This window comes from Oncorhynchus clarkii, chromosome 14 (assembly GCF_045791955.1).
Source record: "Oncorhynchus clarkii lewisi isolate Uvic-CL-2024 chromosome 14, UVic_Ocla_1.0, whole genome shotgun sequence".
NCBI classification, from domain to species: domain Eukaryota; kingdom Metazoa; phylum Chordata; class Actinopteri; order Salmoniformes; family Salmonidae; genus Oncorhynchus; species Oncorhynchus clarkii.
Window position 1 is genome coordinate 3635606 of NC_092160.1, and position 25608 is coordinate 3661213.

At 44.5% G+C, this 25608-nt stretch overlaps 1 protein-coding gene across 1 annotated transcript; it reads left to right on the plus strand.

The window, feature by feature from the left end:
- The first annotated feature begins 4264 nt into the window (after positions 1 to 4264).
- Positions 4265 to 22084, plus strand: LOC139365910 (rho guanine nucleotide exchange factor 37-like). Its single transcript, XM_071102970.1, has 13 exons — positions 4265 to 4646; positions 7180 to 7578; positions 8053 to 8183; positions 9135 to 9282; positions 9677 to 9876; positions 10026 to 10156; positions 10591 to 10695; positions 11143 to 11256; positions 11500 to 11817; positions 12278 to 12406; positions 14609 to 14804; positions 15161 to 15372; positions 21752 to 22084. The coding sequence occupies exons 1-13, from the start codon at positions 4276 to 4278 to the stop codon at positions 21956 to 21958; spliced, it is 2661 nt and encodes an 886-aa protein (XP_070959071.1). The 5' UTR covers positions 4265 to 4275; the 3' UTR covers positions 21959 to 22084.
- The last annotated feature ends 3524 nt before the right edge of the window (positions 22085 to 25608 follow it).

A 25608-nucleotide genomic window follows, 5' to 3' on the forward strand; every position in this document is an offset into this window, starting at 1 on the left:
CATCAAAGAGCACCAAAGTAATCAAATAAATACAGCACTAAAAGTCTTTCACATGATAGCCTGCTGAATTTGCAAGGTAACTTTTGTTTAATTTTGATTTCAGCACAAATAAAAATGTGGCACTGCTTGTCCATGGATCAAGGGGTAGACGTAACATAGTAAATGTAAATCCGGGACATCTCAAATAGTATGGTATGTGTTCATTTGTGGATATTGTCATGACTCTCTCTCTTGGGTGAGGATTATAGGCGCCAGATCAGCTCGACACAGGGCTGACAGATAGCCGGACCCCCACCTCTCCCACCAGAGTTTTATGACTTAACAACCAGTTAATTTAATCACGTCAACATTTAAACGTAGTTAATTGATTTTATAAAATAATCTTCGTTGCCTTAATGGTATTCATGTCACAACAATATCCATCATCCATTTCATCACTATGTTACGTATTACAATTCATTTGACATGTTAAGAATTGCAATTGATGTAATATGTTTGTAATTGCAATTCGTACAATATGTTTTGAATTTGCAAAACATATAAGTTACGAATTCCAATATATTGTGGCTAACATTAGCAAGTTGGCTAACACTAACATTAGCTAGGTGGGTAACGCTAACGTTCACTAGGTGGCTAACGCTAGCCATAAAAATAATGCCAGTTGATTCATGATTTCGACTGCCTGTCTATCTCATCCAGACATGTTCATTACTATGGGACAGCTGGATATCAAATGTGAATATTAAAACAATTTTGCAAATGTCAGAGAGACAGACAGCAAGGTTTATACAGTCTTTCCGCTGTTGAAAACTAAATGTTAGTCTAAAAGAAATGTGAGATATTGTGCTTTTTATAGTGGAGATAAAGTTTATATATTGCTTGGCTGGGCTGATGAGACAGTGGATTGCCGCAGTCAAATGGTACAGAGTAAATAGGTATTTTCATGTCATAGATTTAGCCGGTAGTAACTTGTGGAACAGACAGCGATTGGAATGCGGTTTTATATACAACCCACATGTTGTATAATACACTATTATGAGTTCCCGGATTCAGTTTACTATGCTACGTTTAGTCTATGAGACCAGGCTGCATGGTTTAGCATTGTATTAATTGAAGAGTTCGGCATTCGACTAGCCACCTGCAACATATGCGCAGTTATAAACCTGCTAGAGTTAGCAACAGGCAGACGAGCAATAGCTACGGTCGTAGTACAGATGGAGACTGATCTGCAATGTGAAGTTAACTAGCTTTAGAAACGCCTGAGTAGATCTAGCTTGCTTCGTAGTATACCACTCCGGTGAATGAGGGTTCAAAGACGAACAATAAGTGTTAAGGTGAGCGTGGGTTTTGTGACAGTGTCGCCGCAGTAGGCTATGTTACAGATTCTAAAAGCGATGTGATCTCTTTATCGCACAGTAGTTCCACAATATTATAGAGGATTATTTAATCCCCTAGGGTAAAGACAATTTTGGGTGCGCTGGTAAATTAACTGGCTATCTACTCCGTTTTCAGAACACTCGTCTGTGTGCCAGAGCGCATAATAACTGATGAATTTAAGAATGCTCCACGCCCATTGACTATCGCCAGCGTCAGTAAACATCGGCAAAAAGCGTAAATCAATTGTTGCCAGCAGCACAGTTAGTCACCAACGCTCTAGATAACATGAAAACAGGCTAACCAGCTCTACTAGTAGGTCAAATAACATGGTCAGAGTGAGGTGTTCTCTCATTTGTGTCTGGAAGTAGCTAACCAACGTTAGCCAGTTATCTTGGGTGCGTGACCACCGATCAGAATGCTCGCATCAACCCTACTCCTTGGCCAGAGAGTTCAGTGTGCGGTCTGAACGCGTCTTTCTTTTTTCCCAACGCAGTTAAGCCAAAACCTCTCCAAGTCCGGAAGTGGATATCACGTAGCGCGAAATTTTAGTCACTGATTAATAACATTTTCCCTTGTATTTCAAGATTGAACAATTACAATAACATAATGTCGTGGACCGAGCTAGCCATTAACGTCCCTTAATGCTCAAAGACCGATTCAATGGCTGTAGCATAGCGTATTCGACTGAATAATTAGCTAATTCATATTTGAGAAATTATGAATAATAAGCAACTTTCAATTGAGGGAATTCAGCAGAGTTCTGAGAAATTTTGACAACTCATTGAAACTCTGAAAATAAATACATGGGCAAATGTTACCAAACGTGATGATAATAATAGGCCTGCATTAAGGTAGGTTTCTAATTGTTATATTACATTTTCCATCCTTACCTTGGAAGGTCACGGTCACTGATCGCCTGTGAGTGAGACAACGCTAGCTAGCCAATGGGTGCGTAGTAGAACGTCCCTCTGAATAACGGGGTGTGGTTTGGGGTTAACTGCTTTGGGAGGAAGAAAGACTACAATGCTTTGAGCGCACTCTGACACTGTAGAGTGAATTTAAGAACACACCCGTTGATTTCTCTGTGAGTGCTGATCTTGTAGTTGGAGTTGTGCTGTGAACTGTGGGAGTCCTACATCTTGTGCTCGAATAGCTACTTATCGAAAACCCTTCTCCTTATGTACTGTCGGGTTTTTAGCCATTAGTCGCCCACAAACTACTATTCCAACACTGTTTTAACGTTTGGAAATGTCTCATTGTTTTTGAAACAATGATATCTTTCATGTCAGCAAGAAATAATCTTTAACATAATAAATATACACTTAATGCTGCAGTTTTGGACAGATCTATACACTGTGTCTCCAGTTGACTAACTACATTTTCTCCACAGTTAGCTTAAGGTGTTCAGAGCATGCTAGATGGCTAATTGGCACAGGTGGGGGTTGCCTCTTATCAGAGTGAAATATTTACACGCTCGCAAGCGTCTACGTGGCCAGATGCTAAAATAGAACTTGGTTCTATTTGTGACGCTCAAATCTCATTGGTTTTTAGGAGCATATACCCACGTGGGTGATTGAAAGATGAACTGACATCCACACTCCAGTCGGGTAATGCACCGTAAAGTTGGTTGCCAACCACCATATGAAGTCCAAAGAAGAAGAAAAAGCCTGAAGGAAGAAGAGATGACGAGAAATGAATTTGGTTTATTGTTTTATCTGTGGATTAATTGTCGGAGTAGAGGACCTTGTGCATTTCAGGTAAAATATCAACACAATATTTATATCCCAGGACAAATTAGTTAGCAACAGCAAGCTAGCTAGTTAAATTGCCATACATGTTTAATGCTTTTCGACCTATCCCCAAATTAATATAATTGGTTCAGAGTTTGTTTTGATATTTCAACCTGCATGTCCTGATCGCACATGCGCGAGCGGTTTGGTCAGCATGTAAGGCTCAGCATTCCCGAACAGTCCCATTACAAATCAGAATGTTGAACAAACTTCATTTCAACTTTATTTACCTGACGATTTTTGTCCCTATTTCTGAGGTAATCTGATACAAAATATCCACAGGCAAGTGTTATCAACCCGACCTTCAGTACACTGGCCTGAGGGAAGGTTGGCTCATAATAATGGCTGAAATGGAGTCAATGGAATGATTCCAGCCATTACACTCCACTCCAGCTATTATTAAGAGCCGTCCTGCCTTCAGCAGCCTCCACTGGCTTGTCTGTATATCAGTTTCAGTGGCGACCCGTCATTCAGGGCAGAACCCCACCTGATTTGAGCCCCACATTTTGTCATCATCTCACTTTCAAAGTCTTAGCTAGCAGTCATCATCATGAATCAAGTCGACAATCTACTGGAAAATCGTTTTAATCCTTGTCATATGAAGAGAAATAATGAAGAGAAATTATAGATAAAATGTATCAGTGCTCATCGGCCATTGGACATAAAGATTACACAAGTTGGAAAATGTCAACAATATTTATGTCAGGAAGGAGTCAGTGGCTAACTGCAAGCATTGCAAAGCAACCACTAACAATTCAATGGAGTGGCTGTGTTCCGCCATACCACGTTTGCCCTTAGTTTGAAGATATAATCTGGAGACATGGAGAATACACGTCTCTTTAGCTATTATACTCTAATTCCACCAATTTCATAACTTGATCCTCCTTAATTTACTACTTACAGTTGAAGTCGGAAGTTTATTATTTGGATATTTTGAAGCAACATCTCAAGACATCAGTCAGGAAGTCTAAGCTTGGTCGCCATTACTTGGGTGGCAATTGGCATTGAATTCCCTATGAGCTTTTGTTTCCTATGAGAAAACATCAATCTGCATGGTGCTGTCTCTCTACTGGCGGGCCAGCCTTTCTTCTTGAATGGGTGCCAGCCAATGAGCTTCCTCCTGAGCAGGCATCCCTCCCTTTTCACCGGCTGCTGCAGTCAATCAGCTTATTCAGCACAGAGAGGATATGTGCTGTGTGTGTGCTCAGGCCTTTCCACACTGCTAAAAGCCTACAACCTCCCTATCTGCTTCCCACTTTACCCCAACAAACATCCCATGCCGCTGACCCTCCCATCCCCCATTCCCCCACAAGCCTCCACTCACACCCATGCCACAGCTCTGTTAGTGAGTGAGTCAGTGGAGAAAGTTACACCAGTGGTCTATGTTGGTGTGTTTGCCAGGCACTCGACGGCAACAACCGCAGCACAATCCTTTGGCCCGCCAGCCCTGCTGAGTCTGATCCCAGGCCTCTTCTCAAGGTAATATGCCTTAATGGTTGTTTTCTGCTGGCACTGTCACTGAGAACCTGATATTTTCAGCCTGAGGTTGTTGTTGTTGATGTTGGATTATTAAACTAGTAATCCAGAGACCTGTTTTGTTATGGTGGGGTGTATGTAATGTCTGTATTTCTAACCACCTTTATTAATTAACATTATGACTCATTAGGTAGATCACTTTGTTTTGATAACTTTTTTGTTCAGTGGTGAACCACAGCTAAGTCAACATTTTTTTCAAGTAATTTCGCTGCTGAATCGCAACCACTGACTGTCACTCCACACATTTCTAGTCAGTATTCCCATAACATGAATGAGTCAAAGACGGTGCCTATAGTGCCTTCAGAAAGTATTCACACCCCTTGACTTCATCCACATTTTGTTGTGTTACAGCCTGAGTTTATATAGATTAAATTGAGATTTTTTTTGGTCACTGGTTTACACACAATACACCATTTATGGCAAGCCTAAATAATAATAATACAAATGTGCTTAAGTTGCATGGACTCACTCTGTGGGCAATAATAGTGTTTAACATGATTTTTGGATGACTACCTCATCTCTACCCCACACATACAATTATCTGTAAGGTACCTCAGTCGAGCAGTGAATTTCAAACACTGATTCAACCACAGACCAGGTAGGTTTTTCCAATGCCTCGCAAAGAAGGGCACCTATTGGTACAGTAGATGGGTTAAAAAAACAGACATTGAATATCCCTTTGAGCATGATGAAGTTAATTACACTTTGGATGGTGTATTAATACAACCAGTCACTTAAAAAAATACAGGCGTTCTTCCTAACTCAGTTGCTGGAGAGGAAAGTAACCACTCTGGGATTTCACCATGAGCCCAATGGTTACTTAAAACTGTTAGAGTTTAATGGCTGTGACTAGAGAACTAAGAATGGATCAACAACATTGTAGTTACTCCACAATACTAACCTAATTGACTGAGTGAAAAGGAAGCCCGTACAGAATAAAAAAGTATCCAAAACATGCATCCTGTTTGCAAAAAGGCACTACTGCAAAAAGGCAAAGGCACTACTGCAAAAAGGCAAAGGCACTACTGCAAAAAGGCAATACTACTGCAAAAAGGCAAAGGCACTACTGCAAAAAGGCAATACTACTGCAAAAAGGCAAAGGCACTACTGCAAAAAGGCAATACTACTGCAAAAAGGCAAAGGCAATACTACTGCAAAAAGGCAATACTACTGCAAAAAGGCAATACTACTGCAAAAAGGCAATACTACTGCAAAAAGGCAATACTGCTAAAAAAATATGGCTAAGCAATTCACTTTTTGTTCAAAATACAAAGTGTTATGTTTGGGACAAATCCAATACAACACATTACTGAGTACTGCTCTCCATATTTTTCAAGCATAGTGGTGGCTGGATCATGTTATGGGTATGATTGTAATCGGTAAAGGAAATGTAATCTCCATCACCGCTCCAACATCAACATATTATGTGAAAATGTCACGTCTATGTTTTTTTTTAGTAAAAAAGAGTGTAAGAAAGCTGTTTACAGTGACATCCACCAATTAAAAGGCAATGCCTATGCACACCGATGTCATTGGAAACACTACAAAACTTTGAAACGTGCCATTTTCACATGTTTACGTTGGGGTGGTGCTGGAGATGATTAAGTTGAAAATTGGTGACATTTACCTTTATTAAGGACTGGGGAGATCTTTGGGATAAAAAATGTATGGAATGGAGCTAAGCACAGGCACATTCTTAGAGGAGAACCTGGTTCAGTCTGCTTTCCACCAGACATTGGGAGATGAATTCACCTTTCAGTAGGACAATAACCTAAAACACAAGGCCAAGTCTACGCTGGAGTTGCTTACCAATAAGACAGTGAATATTACTGACCGAGTTACAGTTTTGACTTAAATCTACTTGAAAATCTATGGCACGACCTTGGAAAGGGTTGTCTAGCAATGATCAGCGACCAATTTGACAGAGCTTGAACATTTTGAAAAGAATAATGGGCAAATGTTGCACAATCCAGGTGTGGAAAGCTCTTAGAGACTTACACAGAAGGTGATTCTTCAAAGTATTGACTCTGGGTTGAGTACCTAAATTTGATATTTATTTTTTTTAATACATTTTCAAACACTTCTAAAAACATGTTTTGACTTTCTCATTATGTGGTATTGTGTGTAGATGGGTGATTAAAAACAACAAGAATTTAATACATTTTGAATTCAGGCTTTAACACAACAATGTGGAATAAGTCAAGGGGTTTGAATACTTTCTCAAGGCACTGTAAACCTGATTACATTGATTGATTGAAATCTGCTCAAAATGGAAACTGCTTTAGCAGCAACAGCTTTGTAAAAGCAGGACCATGTTGTGCGAACACATGGTGTTCCAGCTCAAAGGGCAGGAAACAATGCAGAGTATAAGCCATTCAGACCCACTATAATAGCCCTGCCACTGGCTGCTACTACTGGGTGGGATATAGACCTCAGGCCCCACATGGAGCTAACCCTCTATTTCTCTGACAGACAGCCTCAGCATGGAAAGCCCAGTGAGGGCTGAGCCAGCTACCCCAACCCTGGCTCCCCCAGCTCCACGAAACCATACTCCTTCTCTAAGTCCCAGAGCTGAGGCCAAAGAGAAGAGGTCGGAGGTGAGCGAGGGAACAGCGGATGAGTGTGAGGCAGTGGACACAGAGGAGGACCCTATATGTCTCTCGCTGTTATCAAAGATGACTGTGTTTGTGGAGGCGCCAGCAGAGGATGCATCAGAGAAGGCTGCGGCTGAGGAGGCTGCAGCCAAGGAGAGGGCTGAGAGAGAGGCTCAGAGGCAGCTCCTGGCCACAGAGGAGCTGATCTACACAGAGAGGAACTACCTGAGACTCCTCCAGGTCTGCACCTGCACCATCAGGAGCAACCTGCAGAAACTACAGGTACTTCTACTGCACCACTGCACAGGGCTAGGAGTTTCCTGACCATGTGACTTGACCGGGGACAACTATGGACCCTAGTGGGTCTAAAGTCAATAGACAAATCTCTAAGGAATGGTTATCTTGAAGCACCAGGCAATATTTCCTTTCCTGTATCTGAAGGTATTTACATTGCCATATCATCAAATGTATTTGAATAAAAGGTTGTGCTTAAAATGAGTCTTGTAAAAACAGGATGAAATCACATTTTATGGGCTGGAAGGCAAGCCTGTCTATGCATCAGCCAGTGGTAATGATGAGGGCTACTGTTGGTGGATGGACGGAAAGAGGGAGGAGGATGCAGAGGGTGAGAGACAGGGAGGAGAATGGATAGAAAGGTGGATAGGAGGAGGAGGTAGAGTAGTGGTGGGTGAATGATTCCCTTTGTGGAGAAGTAAAGTCGTTATGATAAATGGTGTACCATCCTCCCCACCACCGCCTCAGCTGCCTAACCTGGACAGCATGTTCCTGTACATAGAGGAGGTGATTGATGTGTCGGGACGCCTCCTCAGCCTCCTGGACCAGAAGCAGGTCACGCCCCATGATCCTCTCTTCCTGGAGACCCTGTGTAAGTAGCAACAATACAGTAATAACAATAATATATTCCATTTAGCAGATTATTTTATCAAAATCATTTACTAACGGGTGGCCGTGGGAATTGAACCCACATTCCTGGCATTGCAAGCGCCATGCTCTACCAACTGAGCCATACAGGAGCAGTACTGCAGGACTGTTACCATGGCGGTCTACCTTCACACCTCAAACATACACTATCACACCTAGTGATTCTTACTCACAGGTACTTAGTAACATATTCACACCTGCACCACCCCACCTACTAATTCTATGGGGCTATTCAAGAATAGGCTCACGTCAACCACCTCTGTTTCACAGGACTATTGGTACCAGCTGCTTCTCATTATGTGTACTACATACCTGCGTGTATTAAAAGCCTATTAGCACATTTCCCTCCGTGGTGTTGCAAACCAAACACTTCATACAGTACACCTTGCAGTCACGCTGCTTGGAGAGGTCAGCAAAATAATGGGAAAAACAAACTCCCTCTCTCTGTTGCGACCTTGTTTGCCCTTTCTATATTTCAATGTGGAGTAAACAAGAGTGCCGGCGTGTCAGAGTTCCTTTTTTCCATTATTTAGTTGACCTCGCTCAGCAGCTGGATGGCTAGGTGTTCAAACATTCATCTCTTCTGCAGAGCTCTAACCTGCAAGAATGGTTAGAGAGACAAATATACACTGAGTGTAGAAAACACTTCTATCACAGACTGATCAGGTGAATCCAGGTGAAAGCTATGCTCCCTTATTATCACTTGTTAAATCTCTGCGTTATTGGGAAAAGGCTCGTAAGTAAGCATTTCACGGGAAATTCTACACCTGTTGTATTCGGAGCATGTGACAAATCACCTTAGCAACGCTCCATGGGGACGGATGAAGGACCCGCATGGGAGGCATAAATGTACATTAATGTCACGTCATAAATACTTGATTCATATTCCCTTCAGGTGACGCCTTCCTCAGTCTATCAACAGACATAGAGTCGGCTTACAAGGAGTACCTGTCCAACTACAACACCGTCACAGCGTTAGAGAACAGCTACAAACAGAAAGAACCCCTGTGGACTGAGATGGTGAAAGTCATCAAGTCCTCAGCGTACGTTTATCTCTCTCTCTGCATTTCTGTTCCTATCCTGGCCCCAAATCTATGGTCGTTTTCATGCCAAACACCCAATAGGGCATACAGCACAAACCCGTCTGGGTCCAGGCTAACTTAGACCTTTTGTTCACAATGAAATACAATGTCCATCCTTCAGTATTGTCACAGTATATGTGTTGATACAGGCCAGAGGTGGATGTATGTACCTTTGTCTCACTTTCTGTATTCCTGTTCGTACCATACATTGTCTCTATTGTCCAATTGAAATACAATACTGAAATTGCCCTTAATATCACACCCCATTTAAAAAAAAATGTTTTACGGATGTCAAAATACAGCTTTCTCACATTACAAATCTAGAAAAGACACGTTTAGACTATGTTGTGTACAGGCCAGAGGTGAATGCTACCTCTCTGAGCTTCTTCCTGGTGATGCCAGTCCAAAGGATCGCTCGCTACCCTCTTCTCCTCCAGACCATCATGAAACATACAGACCCTGGGCACCCGGCCTACTCTCTCCTGGAGCAGACTGCCCACGCCGCCGTAGCCGTCAACTGCAGGATCAATGAGTACAAACGCTTCCGAGAAGTTGGTGAGGACACATGCTGGCTATCACGTTCTTGTAATCAAATCCTATGATTGGTTTTACTATTCAGACCAAGGATATTGATAGATTGTGGGCATTGCATTCACTTTTTTTCCTGAACACCCATATTAGAATTTCTTGTCTTCTCATCACAGCCGACAAATACAAGAAGACGGAAACCTTGACGATAAGGGATAAGATAAATCGTCTGAATAGCCACAGCATCGCAAAGAAGACTGCCAGACTGAGTCAGTTCATCAAGCATGAGACGGGGATTGCACCAAAGGTAAGGCACTTTCCGTACCTGTTCCTGATGTTAGGTTCACTCAGCCATAAAATGAAGCTACACGCCCTTCTTCAGCACCTTTAGGTTAATAATTAAACATAGGGAATGGGAAAAGCTGTGAGATAACATATGACATGACCAGTGTTTACTTCTTAAAAGGTCTCGCTGTATTCGAACCTTGATTCACACCTCCGGGGAGTATTTATTACATAAAGTATGTAGAGAGTAGTTGAATACAATGACACGTGCTATGCTGGTGGCATGTCACATGGTTATGAGTATTCCCTTGCGGACATTTTTAGACATATTATTCATCAAGTCACACACTGAAGCTCTGGGGGTCTCTTTTTAGCAATGGATGGTAGAACATTCTTAAATCTCTGTAAAAATGTATTGAATTTGCTGTTTAATAACTTCCCTCGGTTCAATTCCAGTTGGTTGATGAGGAGTTTGATGCCTTGGAGGGCTTTTTCTATCTCCTTGAAAATGGTATCGCCGTGCTACATGAAAATGTGGAGACGTATCTCAGCCATCTGCAGGTGAGCTTTTGTAGACCCAATCCCTTTGCCGTGGAGACCATCACCATGACAGCATTGGAATCACGTTGTTTACACCTGGCTTTCCACTCAACATACAATTAGTGCCCGATCCCTTTAGATTCACTTCTAGCTTGACATCCTCTTCTCACTAAATAATGAGCACGGTTGGATCGGTAATCCTCCTCGCCAGCTGTCAACTACAACTCCTTGGCTCATGTTTCAGTGGTGAGCATTTGAACATGTAAAGATGTTGTAAGAAAATCTGTTTTAAGTTTTCAGCCTCCTTCACATTGCCGCACCTATTTGAATGCAGAGTCTCCCCACTGTCAAACAGCCGCTGCCTGTCATAAACCATGCATTTCTGACGACTACCTCAGTTTTCTGTTTGCGTTTCCCGTGTCTAGATATAGTTTGTGTGGCATCTTTTCTTCCATCGTTCTATTACAGAGATTCCTTAGCTGTCGACCGGAGGAGTTTGACCTTGACATGGACGGCGAGAAGCCTGCTATATGCTACAAGGAAATCACAGCAGCATTGAGACAATGGATACTTCCGACATTTGTGAGTCAAGCCAAAGTACCACTTTGTTATGCATGCTACAACAATGGGCATCGGAATATAAGTTGGCTTGGAGGACAGACCATTTTTATTGAATTGCGCCCATGGTCGTGTTTCACTTTCCCACATGTCCTTCAGGCTTCAGATTGCACTGCCCGGACCTCATGCCTCTGTCCATCGCCCTCCCCCACTCTCTATTCCCTAATATTTCCCTCTTCCTCTCCCCATCCCCCACTCAACATCCAGGAGAAGAGGATGAGGACGTTGGTCCACAAGCCCCTCTGTGCCCTTCGAGAACTGCTGGTGGGGCCTCGTAACCTGATCCGTAAGCGCCTGGACAAGCTGCTTGACTACGAGCTGATCGAAGAGAAGCCCAGTCTGAGCTACGATGAGCAGGCGGTGGCAAACACCTATAAGACCATCAACACGTTGCTCCTCAACGAGCTGCCCCAGTTCAATGGCCTGGCCCTCACCCTGCTCTGGGGCATGCTGGGGGCCTTCAGCTGCCTGCACAAGGACCTGGCTGCAGACATGGAGCAGCTCTTCCAGGGCTTTGCCCAGCAGGTGGGGTAGTAGGTACACCACAGTCACTGTAGAAGGGTTTAGAGGGGGTAGCAAGATACCCTTTACTAAAGTGTATCTGTGGACGACCAATGCTGACCATTGCAATTGACCATTTCAGCCAGTGAATCTGCTGTCAGTTGTTTATACACTGAACAAAAATATAAAAGCAACATGTGAAGTGTTGGTCCCATGTTTCATGAGTTGAAATAAATGATCCCAGAAATGTTCTATACGCACAGGAAGCGTATTTCTCTCAAATGGTGTGCACAAATGAGTTTACGTCCCTGCTAGTGAGCATTTCTCCTTTGCCAAGATAAGCACGTTGTGTTGCAATTTTCTTGTCACTTTCAGTGATTGATTAGTGAGAACTATGCCCAAGGCCAGAGATGCAGCTGAAGTTGCAGCTGAAGTTGAACTTGACTATCTTTCTAAACTTGTTTTGTCTGACCTCTCTTTGCAGCTCCCTCACAGTTCCCTGGAGCCTAATGCATTCTGGGAGTGGGCAGAGTGTTCGGTGCTGGAGGGTGCGAGGATGCTGGAGACTCTGTGTCGGAATGTGGAGGACCAACTCAATGCTCCCATTGTCCAGGTCAATCCCAACAGAAGCTGCACTATAATCTGTTGTTTGGTTGGTGGCGATGTGACTTGTTGCCGGGGAACATCGCCAGGGACAGTGCGTGTATACATCCACAGCCTCACGCAGCAGGACGATTCATACTAGACCCATTCACTGTAAATGTTCTTATTATCTGAACCCATCATGTGTTTGGAATAACCTGAATTGGATCAGGATGGTTATTTATATTAGCCTTAGAGTTGTGGTGTTACCTGTTGAGTAATCTCTCGTGGACAGACGGGCTAACCAAATTGTGCAGTATTTTAGTTCCGAGTTAACCGAGATGACCTGTTTACCTGTTGAAGGTTCTGAGGAAGGTGTGCTGCCTGAGGGGACAGTACTGTAACTAAGCATAAGCCATTTGTCAAAACTAACACACTAGGACATGTCACGTTCACAAAACACAAAGTTTCTGTTCAACATGCATAAATAGCAAACTGGAAATTCCATTACCTTTCCTACCCAGTTAGAACAGAAAGCGCCATTCATTTTGCTTAGTCATAATGCAGTAATACCTTCACTCCAGCTAACGCGTGGCTCATATCATCACCACTACGCATTACTTTAAGTGATGAGAATGTGAAGAAGCCAAGAGAAGAGGAGAGAGAAAGGGTCTGGTTTCATGTCTGACTAATCTAGACCTCTCACACAGCCCATATAAAATCTGTGTTTTATGTCTTTATGTTTGCAGTGTGAGCAGCCCTCAGAACAGATGGGCCCTGGTTAAAAGTAGTGCACTACATCGGAAATAGGGTGCCATTTGCGATGGATCCTATATGATAGTAATGAGACTCAGCATGTCAGATCTACAGGCATACATGGCAGCAGTAGTGAGGATGGGTAGCTCATTTGTGGCTGGCGATGGCTCTCACTTACAGGCACCATTTCTACAGCCGTAGAAAGACATGGGATCACTTCATTAGCTGCTCTTAGGTGAGATAGTAAAGCCATAAACCTTACAAGTCACCCCGGGGGAAGCTAAGCAGGTGAACAAACACCAGGGTTAATGAGTGCTCACTCTTAATACACACTGGGTGTACAAAACATAGACTAGAGGGTTGGCAAACGTGTTCCTGGAGTGCTACAGGTACTGCACAATTTTGTTCCAACTAGTCACAACACCTGACCAGCTAATTGATCAGTTCAATGATTGCCTAAATTCCACACACCTGGTCTTCCAGGTTGGTTAAATCAAAAACATCAAGTTTGCCTACCCCTGACATACTGACCAGGTGAAAGCTATAATCCCTAATTGATGCCCCTTGTTAAATCCACTTCAATCAGTGTAGATGAAGGGAAGGAGACAGGTTAAAGAAGGATTTTTAGGCCTCGAGACAATTGAGACATGGATTGTGTGTGTGCCTTTCAGAAGGTGAATGGGGCAAGAAAATATATTTAAGTGCCTTTGAATGGGGTATGGTAGTAGGTGCCAAGGCGCACCAGTTTGAGTGAGTCAAGAACTGCAATGCTGCTGTGCTTTTCGCGCTCGACAGTTTACCATGTGTATCAAGAATGGTCCCACCACCCAAAAGACATCCAGCCAACTTAACACAACTGTGGGAAGGATTGGAGACAAAATGGGCCAGCATCCGTGTGGAACACTTTCGAGACCTTGTAGCGTCCATTCCCTGACGAATTGAGGCTGTTCTGAGGGCAAAAGGGGGTGCAACTGAATATTAGGAAGGTGTTCCTAATGTTTTGTACACTACATCTACTGCTGTATATATTGTTAGTATGTCTTCATCGGGTGTATATAGATTGCATTAGGATTACAGTGCTATTGGATTTGTTACGACATTTCTTGATTTCTTTGTGTGTGATTATTTGTTTGACATTTTACTGCGTCGTTAGGAGATGGTAACGTAAGCATTTCACCTTCACCCGCTATAACATCTTCTAAACTGTGTACACGACCAATACACTTTTATTTTGATGCTGCTAATTAGTTGAACTACTGTATGTTGCTTGATTATGTGCCTGATTGCTGCATAACTATGTTCCTGATCAAACAGTATTGGTTCATTAGGGCACACCGTTTCAACTTTTTGCAACGGAAAGTGAAAACGTAGCATTTTATTATTGGATAAATCCAGGTAGTCTCCCTGTTTCAGTCAGTTCCCTTCTGTTTGGTGCGTAATGAGCACGCCCCTGTTCTGTTCATTTGTGTCCTCCCAGCCTCTCAGCCCTGGGTCTCAGAAGTGTCTGAAGGTCCTGACAGACAAGCACGGCTCAGGCAAGATCTACCAGCTGACGGGTCATGTGGTGGGGACTAGAGACCTGGACCTGAGCCTGAACAGAGGAGAGCTGGTGGCCATCATCAGTGAGATGGACACACGGGGGGACAGACGCCGCTGGCTGGTCGACGCAGGGGGTAAGACCTCCAGGATATCTCACCTTTTCACTTGAGGGGGTGATCTTTTAAAAGAACACACTGCTTCACATTCTAAAGGAAAGTCAGTCCTTTAGTTAGTCAATGTATTGAGTTGTCTTTCAATGTAGCAGTGAATACCAAACTAGAATTCTGGTTCCGCCACCACCAGTTAGTGGAGACATCTAAAGGTTGTTTACTGTTACTGCTGGCTGTGTACTCACAGTAAGTGTTTAATTCTATCTATCAAATAGATTAGATCAGTTATTGGATAATATGTTGTTTATAACGTATCTTATTACAGTATAAAATTGATAAACTCATGTTTTATGATCATCCATTACACAATCTGTTTTCAGGTCCAAGAGGATACGTCCCCTCCTCCAAACTGGTGCGTTACCACCAGGTAACCATGGACCCTCCCCCGTCCCCTCATCTGACAGTCACTACCATGGATTGTGCTGGAGGTGTCAGGCGACACTCCTACACCCCTGACGTCAGGCGACACTCCTTCTCCCCTGATACACCCCAGCCCGTGAGGACTCTGTCGATGACCATGCCCTGCTTCCAGGTAAGTGACACTCCTGGTAAAGTTTCCCCTAAGTACAGATCTAGGATCAGTGTCCCCCTCCCCAATCCTAATCTTAAAGGGATAGTTCACCCAAATTACAAAATGACTTATTGGTTTCCTTACCCTGTAAGCAGTCTATAGACTAGATGACAGCAATCCATGCTTTGTTTTTTTCCCCCCTGGCACTGTTTCCACATGCTAACGTTTTAGCATTTGTGGCACAAATCCCATTCAAGTTGGACCGATATTAGCATGTTCAAAACATCTAAGTGTTTCACGAGACGTGGCTGAACGACGATACGGACAATATAGAGCTAGCGGGATTTTCCATGCACTGGTAGAACAGAGACGCTACCTGTGGTTAGACGAGGGGTGGGGGGTATGTGTGTTTATTTGTCAATAACAGCTGGTGCGCGATGTCTAATATTAAAGAAGTCTCGAGGTATTGCTAGCCTGAGGTAGAGTACCTTATGATAAGCTGTAGACCATATGATAAGCTGTAGACCACACTATCTACCAAGATTTCTCATCTATATTATTCACAGCTGTCTATTTACCACCACAGAACGAAGCTGGCACTCAGACTGCTCTCAACCAACTGTATAAGGCCATAAGCAAAGAAGAAAATGCTCACCCAGAAGCAGCGCTCCTAGTGGCAGGATCTTTTAATGCAGGCAAACTTAAATCCGTTTCACCTCATTTTTACCAGCATGTCACATGTGCAACCAGAGAGAAATAAAAATCCTAGACCACCTTTACTCCACACACAGAGATGCATACAAAGCTCTCCCCCGCCCTTCATTTGCTAAATCTGACCATAATTCTATCCTCCTGATTCCTGCTTACAAGCAAAAACTAAAGCAGGAAGTACCAGTGACTCGCTCAATATGGAAGAGGTCAGATGACGCGGATGCTACACTACAGGACTGTTTCGCTAGCACAAACTGGAATATGTTCTGAGATTCATCCAATGGCATTGAGGAGTACACCACCTCAGTCATCGGCTTCATCAATAAGTGCATCGACGACGTCGTCCCCACAGTGACTGTACATACATATTCCAACCAGAAGCCATGGATTACAGGCAACATCCATCCGCATCTAGCTAATGGCTAGAGCTGCCGCTTTCAAGGAGCGGGAGACTAATGCCGGACGTTTATAAGAAATCCCGCTTTGCCCTCAGACGAACCATCAAACAAGCAAAGCGTCAATACAGGATTAAGATTGAATCCTACTACACCGGCTCTGACACTCATCGGATGTGGCAGGGCTTGAAAACTATTACGGACTACAAAGGGAAACCCAGACGTGAGCTGCCCAGTGACGCGAGCCTACCAGATGAGCTAAATGCCTTTTTTATGCTCGCTTCAAGGCAAGCAACACTGAAGCATACACGAGAGCACCAGCTGTTCTGGATGACTGTGTGATAACACTCTCGGTAGCCGATGTGAACAAAACCTTTAAACAGGTCAACATTCACAAAGCTGCTGGGCCAGACGGATTACCCGGATGTGTACTCGACGCATACGCGGACCAACTGTCAAGTGAACCCACCAAGTACAACCCTAAATCTGTAAATATGGGCACCCTCATAGATATTATCCTGACCAACTTGCCCTCCATATACACCTCTGCTGTTTTCAATCAGGATCTCAGCTATCACTGCCTCATTGCCTGCATCAGTTATGGGTCCGTGGTCAAATGACCACCCCTCATCACTGTCAAATGCTCCCTAAAACACTTCTGCGAGTAGGCCTTTCTAATCGACCTGGCCCGGGTATCCTGGAAGGATATTGACCTCATCCCGTCAGTTGAGGATGCCTGGTTGTTCTTTAAGTAATTTCCTCACCATCTTAAATAAGCATGCCCCTTTCACAAAATGTAGAACTAAGAACAGATATAGCCCTTGGTTCACTCCAGACCTGACTGCCCTCGACCAGCACAAAAACATCCTGTGGCGTACTGCACTAGCATCGAATAGTCCCCGGTATATGCAACTTTTCAGGGAAGTCAGGAACCAATATACACAGTCAGTTAGGAAAGCAAAGGCTATCTTTTTCAAACAGAAATTTGCATCCTGTAGCTCTAACTCCAAAAAGTTCTGGGACACTAAAGTCCATGGAGAATAAGAGCACCTCCTCCCAGCTGCCCATTGCACTGAGGCTAGTAAACACTGTCACCACCGATTTTAAATCCACGATAATTGAGAATTTCAGTAAGCATTTCTCTAACGGCTGGCCATGCTTTCCTCCTGGCTACCCCGGCCAACAGGTCCGCACCTCCAACAGCTACTTGCCCAAGCCTCCCAGATTCTCCTTCACCCAAATCCAGGTAGCAGATGTTCTGAAAGAGCTGTAAAACCTGGACCGTACAAATCAGCTGGGCTAGACAATCTGGACCCTCTCTTTGTAAAATTATCCGCCGCCATTGCTGCAACCCCTATTACTAGTCTGTTCAACCTCTCTTTCGTATCGTCCGAGATTCATAAAGATTGGAAAGCTGCCGCGGTCATCCCCTTCTTCAAAGGGGGAGACACTCTAGACCCAAACTGTTAGACCTATATCCATCCTGCCCTCTCTTTCTAGTCTTCAAAAGCCAAGTTAAACAAAGAGATCACTGACCATTTAGAATCCCACCTTACCTTCTCCGCTGCGCAATCCAGTTTCCGAGCTGGTCACAGGTGCACCTCAGCCATGCTCAAGGTACTAAACGATATCATAACCTCCATCGCTAAAAGACAGTACTGTGCAGCCGTCTTCATCGACCTGACCAAGGCTTTCGACTCTGTCAATCACTGTATTCTTATCGGCAGACTCGACAGCCTTGTTTTCTCAAATGATTGACTCGCCTGGTTCACCAACTACTTCTCAGATAGAGTTCAGTGTGTCATATCGGAGGGCCTGTTGTCCAGACCTCTGGCAGTCTCTATGGGGGTACCACAGGGTTCAATTCTCTGGCCAACTTTTTTCTCTGTATATATCAAGGATGTCGCTCTTGCTGAGGGTGATTCCTTGATACACCTCTACGCAGACAACACCATTCTGTATACATCTGGCCCTTCTTTGGACACTGTTAACAAACCTCCAAACGAGCTTCAATGCCATACAACACTCCTTACGTGGCCTCCAAAAGCTCTTATACACTAGTAAAACTAGATGCATGCTCTTCAACCGATCGCTACCCGCCAACCCGAATAGTATCACTACTGTGGACGGTTCCAGACTCATATTAAGCATCTCTAATCCAAAATGTAAATCTATAATCGGCTTCCTAATTCGCAACAAAACATCCTTCCCTCATGCTGTCTAACATACCCTCGTAAAACTGACTATCCTACCGATCCTTGACTTTGGCTAACACTCTACTCAGCAAATTGGATGCTGTCTATCACAGTGCCATCCCCATATACCACCCACCACTGCAACCTGTATGCTCTCGTCGGCTGGCCCTCGCTACATATTCGTCGCCAGACCCACTGGCTCCAGGTCATCTATAAGTCTTAGCTAGGTAAAGCCTCGTGTGTTCTTTTGTCGCACGTTTTTGCTTTATCTAGGCCAGGTCGCAGTTGTAAATTAGAACTTGTTCTCAACTGGCCTACCTGGTTAAATAAAGGTGTTATAAAAAATAAAATAAGTGTCTTCACTGACATTTTCAACCTCTCCCTGACTGAGTCTGTAATACCTACATGTTTCAAGCAGACCACCATAGTCCCTGTGCCCAAGAACACTAAGGTAACCTGCCTAAATGACTACCGACCCGTAGCACTCAAGTCTGTAGCCATGAAGTGCTTTGAAAGGCTGGTCATGGCTCACATCAACAGCATCCTGCCAGACACCCTTGACCCACTCCAATTTGCCCCAACGGATCAACAGATGATGCAATCTCAATTACACTCCACACTGCCCCTTCTCACCTGGACAAAAGGAACACCTATGTGAGAATGCTGTTCATTGACTACAGCCTGGTGTTCAACACCATAGTGCCCACGAAGCTCATCACTAAGCTAAGGACTCTGGGACTAAATATCTCCCTCAGCAACTGGATCCTGGACTTCCTGTCGGGCCGCCCCCAGGTTGTAAGAGTAGGCAACAACACTTCTGCCACGCTAATCCTTAGCACTGGTGCCCCTCAGGGGTGAGTACTTAGTCCCCTCCCCAGAGAACTGGCAGTGTGGTGCCAGGACAACAACCTCTCCCTCAATGTGGGCAAGACAAAGGAGCTGATCGTTGACTACAGGAAAAGGCGGGCTGAGCAGGCCCCCATTGACATCGATGGGGCTGTAGTGGAACGGGTCGAGTTTCAAGTTCCTTGGTGTCCATCACCAACAAACAATCATGAAGAGGGCACGACAAAACCTTTCCACCCTCAGGAGACTGAAAAGATTTGGAATGGGTTCCCAGATCCTCAAAAGGTTTTACAGCTGCACCATCGATATCATCCTGACTGGTTGCAACACTGTCTGGTATGGCAACTGCTCGGCATCTGACCGTAAGGTGCTACAGAGGGTAGTGTGTACATCACTGGGGCCATGCTTCCTGCCATCCAGGACTAATATAATAGGCGGTGTCAGAGGAAAGCCCATAAAATTGTCAGAGACTCCAGTCACCCAAGATATAGACTGTTTTCTCTGCTACCTCACAGCAAGCGGTACCAGAGCGCCAAGTCTAGGACTAAAAGGCTCCTCAACAGCTTCTACCCCCCCCCCCCCCCCAAGCCATAAGACTGTTGAACAATTAATACAATCGCGACCAGACAATTTACATTGACCCTCCCTTTTGTACACTGCTGCTACTCGCTGTTTATTATCTATGCATAGTCACTTCACCTACATGTACAAATTACCTCAACTAACCTGTTACTTTTGATTTTAGTCTACTTGGTACATATTTTCTTAACCAACAGTGCAGTTCAAGAAGAGTTAAGGGCTTGTAAGTAAGCATTTCACGGTAAAGTCTGCATTTGTTTTCGGGGCATGTGAAAAAGTTTTGATTTGAAGTGATTTTGTTGAGCTTCACATTCAACGTGAGATACTTTCGGATGATTTGGACATGATATGTGAAACATTTACTCCCATGATTAGAATGGCATTTGTGGCACAAACAAATGCTAAAATAGTGTTAGCCATGTGGAAACATTACAAAAGAAACAAAGCATGGATTGATGTCATTACCTTGTCCAGAGACTTCTTACAGGCTAAGGAAACCAATGTAATTGTGTAACTTAGGTGAACTATCCCTTAACCATTAGTGGGGGGAAAAAATGCTAATCTGAGCCAAGATTAGCATCTAGGGGCAACTTCACACGGGTGAGTGACACGAGGGCCAGAGCAGCGTGAGGGGTGGGTGGTGGGGGGGACAGCTTCCCATCAATCAAACCCTATCAGATGCGTGTGAGGGTTTTTAGTGGAAAACTCCAAATTGGCTGCTTACCCTTGTCAGCAGTGTTGGTACGCAGAGTTCCCCCAAACTATATTCTGAGTGTTTTATTCATTGATTTGTTTTAGCTCTTCAAACATCAGTATACATTGGTTTATACATGGTTACTTGAACTCTGTGAAGCATTTATTTGGGCTGCAATTTCAGAAGCTGGTAACTCTAATGAACTTGTCCTCTGCAGCAGAGGTAACTCAGGGTGTTCCTTTCCTGTGGCGATCCTCATGAGAGTCAGTTTCATCATAGCACTTTTTTTTGCGACTGAACTTGAAGAAACTTTCAAAGTTCTTGAAATTTTCTGCATTGACTGACCTTCATGTCTTAAAGAAGTAATGATGGACTGTTGTTTTTCTTTGCTTATTTGAGCTGTTCTTGCCATAATATGGACTTGGTCTTTTCCCAGATAGGGCTATCTTCTGTATACCACCCCTACCTTGTCACAACACAACTGGCTCAAATACATTATTAAAAAGAAAGAAATGTCACAAGTTGTAAAAGTGAGTGATTCTCCTCATGACCTTTGGGAGGCATTTATCATACCCTTATAGCCAGCCATCATCATGTACCGCTGGAAGTGTGATAACTAATCATAGGCAGGTGACAATCCCCCTAAGGCTTGAATTCTTCAACTTGGGTGGTCCATTTTGAGTCTGTCATTTCTGTGCCTTTGTGAGCAGAGGAGACTGAAGGTGATTATAAGTCCACTACATTCACAGGCCTCACAGCGGAGCCCTAAACTGCACTTACATGCCCTGCTGATGGCCCAACTTTCTAAAGTCCTGTTGTCCAGAGAAGAGCTGTGTTTACTAATGGCGTTGGCCAGACCACCAGGCTAAAAACAGCAATTAGCCCTGCTAGACTGCTAGGACATCAATCTCTGTTAGAACACCATGCTCGATAATAAAGCCTTGTTTACTCTCTGTCTGTCCACCGCGGTATCGTTGCAGGTGTTTGCAGGCTATGACTTCACGGCAAGGAGCAGTCACGAGGTCTCTCTGAGGGTGGGGGAACCAATCAGAGTGCTGGAACCCCACGACAAAAGGGGTAGCCGCGACTGGAGCCTGGTGGAGGTGCGGGAACAGAGGGGGTATGTTCCCTCTAACTACCTGGCAGTGGTGCCTACATCTACGTCGCCCACCACCCCCTACCACTAGGGTTGCCCCGGGCAACCAGCCAGTCCGTGCTAGACGCCACTCAACCATCGCTGCCCACGCACCTCTGCTCAGCAGGAGAAGCACTCTCGCTGAAGCCTACATCTACAGGAGGGCGAGAAAGAGATGTGTGTGAAGTGGTGCACCAGGCATTTGCTCCAAGCCCTCGACTGCAGCGCTTATTAGAAGCATGTAAGTGGGAGGCTGCTTCCATCACCAGGAACCAGGGGTGGAATGCTGCTTTCTCCTACAGAAAATGACTGACGGGCAGTCAGGTAGCAATGCCTCAGCACAGCATGAGGATGAAGGAGAGCAGGCAGTCTGTGGCAAGGGAATTGGTTCTTGTGAATATTTGACCTACCTGACAAAAGCTTCTCCACTGAGCGGATCTTTCGCTCAACTGGCGCTGGCAGTTAAACTGATGGACATATGTACACGCCCCTGACTCCGTTTATGTGATGTACCACTTGCACCGCCAACACTGAATCCGCCACTGACATTGACAGCAATGCAATTTATGCTCAGGCAAAATAGTTGTATGATTTCTAAGAAGAAATGAGGTCGGCATACTAAAACATTAATGCTAGATTGATCAAATAAGAAAAGGGGGAGAGTGGATCAGAGAAGTCCTGTTCAAATGAATGAAGCGTAGCTAGTTTGATTCCAGATATCAAACGGCAGCAAACATCTGTTATTAAAGCAATTGTATCATTCGGGTTGTTATGGCTTTAATAGCATAGTACTTGTCGTGCTAGCGGCGCCTTCTCATTGGTCCAAATGTCAGAGCAGAGTGAGAAGGCAAGACGTTACCAGCTGCTGCTGCTGTATCTGGGCTGTCTGGTCTAGACGGAGGCAGAACTCTGTGTCTTCTCTGAGCTGGCCACAAGGGGGCATACCTCACCAACTCTCACCTAACAGATGGCTTTTGTAGGCTTTAGCTTCATTATCTTTATTATTACCTCAGTCAGTATTGATGTTAAGCTTCTGGTGGATGTTGCACAATCTAAACATGTTCATATCTTAACAGTGTTGTCGTGTATAATTAATTTGACTGTCACGATCTGCTTCATAATATTATCTAATGAGAATGTGTTTGCTCAGTAAGTCTACTGTCAGGGATAATCCTATGCCGTGTTTAAAAAAATATATATATATTATATTTATTTACCCCTAGCAGGCAGAGCCGCACATCAGGCTTTCATGTGTTCTGATGAAATGAGCTATGGAAGATGAAATGACTCAGTATAGCCAAAAACAGTTTGAAAGGGAGCACAGCTCTGCTCTGTTGGTGCAGCAGTGTCATTGTTATGCTGATTGCTGCAGAATAGTCTGTGTGGCCTGGATAATACAGAATTCAAGCTGGGTATACAGCTTTTCAGATATTCACCTCCATTTTACCATGTTGGCTCAGGACAGGATTTGTATGCGGCTCTAAGATGGTGCAGTTTCTGAATTTTAGATGCATTTTAAGGAAAAGCCACATAGACGGTGACCCATTTTTTAGAAAGCTATTATAACATAGCATTCACTAAGAGAGCACCAGAATGGAGGGTAATCAAGTGTAAACGGACGTAAGGGCTTTTAGGGTTGCACTTAACCAAACAATGCTACTGTGTGGCGCGTGCTGTCCTCCATATGACATCTAAACGTGTGTGTGTGTGTGGCGTATTCCGCATTTGTGGTTGTCACCTTGATGCTAAGGACGGGTTGTCAACAGGGATTTGATGCAGTGACTCCCTGCAGCTACCGCTATCCCTAGCATGACAGAACCCTACGCAGCTCTAAAAATACACTTTCTCTCATTCAATGGTTCTATAAATAGACTACTGTCATTATAGGATCCCCTGTTGGACCCATGGCCTCCCCCTGCTGGCTACTGTGGAAACAAGTTTTTCCCTTCCTTTCCTTCCTCTGGGTGGTAAATCACATAACGGCGACTGTTATACTACCTCCCTGCATGGCTCCAGGGCCGCTCTTGGCTTAAAATCCATAGGGGAGTATACAGACAACAATTAGGTTGGTTGTTGTCTCTGTCTTTGAGAATTGGGCTCCTGACTAGGAGGGTAATCCAGTGCTTTGCAGGCAGGGCTGGGCTGAGACGAGGCGTCCATGTTTCTGTCAGCCTCCAGTCAGAGTGTGGATCAGCTGCTCCACAGTGTTAGTCTGCTTATCTGGCTGCAGCCTCAGATTTACGTGCTGGGCTGAAATGATTGTCCATTTTTAGGGGGTCACTGTGGCAGTCAAGGGAAAGAGCATCTGCATCTGGGTGCCGGTGGGGGTATTTTTCTTCCTGAGAGTCTCTCCCTCCACCACCTCCCCTGACTTGTGAGGAAGTGTTGAAGCGCAGTGTGTAACGGGGGCTGATCCGTCAAAGCCGCACTGGGCTTGGCCACAGAAATAGCAGCAGTGGGCTTGTCCTGGTTGTTTTAAGCCAGGGCTGTATTTGGTAACCGTCTGGCACCGCCCCTGATGCCTTAGCTTGGCTTCTTTTAGGCCCTGTCTCTGGCAAAACCAATTTAGTTTTAACAATGGTTCATCCCCTCTGCTGCTGGACTAGAATGGGACATTTTCCCTTGGCTTGTAGCTAATGACTGGGGGTTTAGAAGATAGTGGTGAGACTGAGGCGTGGACGGTGCAGGGTACGGCAAGGCAGGGGAGGCATGTGACACTCTGCAGCCATGCAGCAAAATTCTCCTGAGGCTCCCCTTGGGGAGCTGAGGATGGAGCCACTGACATGGCCCAATCGCCATGTGTGTCAGTGAGAGCGTGTGAGTGAGCCACGGCAGTCAAGCTTAACAGATCTCCTTGTCGTCAGGAGGATTGACTTGGCTGTTCCTAATTCCAGGACATCGGCTGTTTTTCTGCTTTCTCCTTCATGCTTCCAGCCCTTCTTTGAATAAGACATACAGAGAGACAGAAGACCGATTATACAGTGCATTCGGAAAGTATTCCGAACCCTTGACTTTGTTCCACATTTTATTACGTTACAGCCTTATTCTAAAATGGATTGCATTTTTGCGTGTAGATTGATGAGGGGGGAAAAAAAACGATATAAATAATTTTAGAATAAGGCTGTAATGTAACAAAATGTGGAACAAGTCAAGGAGTCTGAATACTTTCCGAATGCACTGTACACTGACATAAGAGATACAATTCATGTTTCCCTTCAACTGGATATCATTCCATTCATAATTCTCCCACCACACTGACTTGAAACTGAATTCTATATACCCTTTCCATTTGAAGGAAGTTGTGTGGCCTGCAATAGACTAGCGTCCTGTCCAGGGAGTGCATTTGTACCTCAAGCTGCCTCACGCTCCAGAAACAGGAGACAGAGCGGCCAATAGGACAGGAGCCTGTCTCGAACAGGGCTACTTACTTATGTGGCCTTCATAAAGGAATTGCTTTGATGTTCTATAACTGGATACTTTATTATTTGTAACCAAAGAGTATTCTAGGATTGTTTACATGTTGATCTCATCTGTGCTGTGTCGGGCAGTGCCCTTTCCCTTGGTGTAAATCACATTGGCCCCTTACTACAAAATAGACTGGACGGTCCTTTTGGGTCCTGGGGCCCATTCAGACTGAGGAAGGAGCATGGGTGGGGGTAAGGGGTGATTGGGGTAGAGCGAGAGGCTGCGTTGGGGCCTCTG

Excerpts from the sequence above, each read along its gene's own strand:
- LOC139365910 (XM_071102970.1), top strand. The coding sequence starts at position 4,276 with ATGAGCTTCCTCCTGAGCAGGCATCCCTCCCTTTTCACCGGCTGCTGC. Across the intron at positions 11,257-11,499 it reads AATGGATACTTCCGACATTT|GAGAAGAGGATGAGGACGTT; the intron begins GTGAGTCAAGCC and ends CTCAACATCCAG. Across the intron at positions 15,373-21,751 it reads TGACCATGCCCTGCTTCCAG|GTGTTTGCAGGCTATGACTT; the intron begins GTAAGTGACACT and ends GTATCGTTGCAG.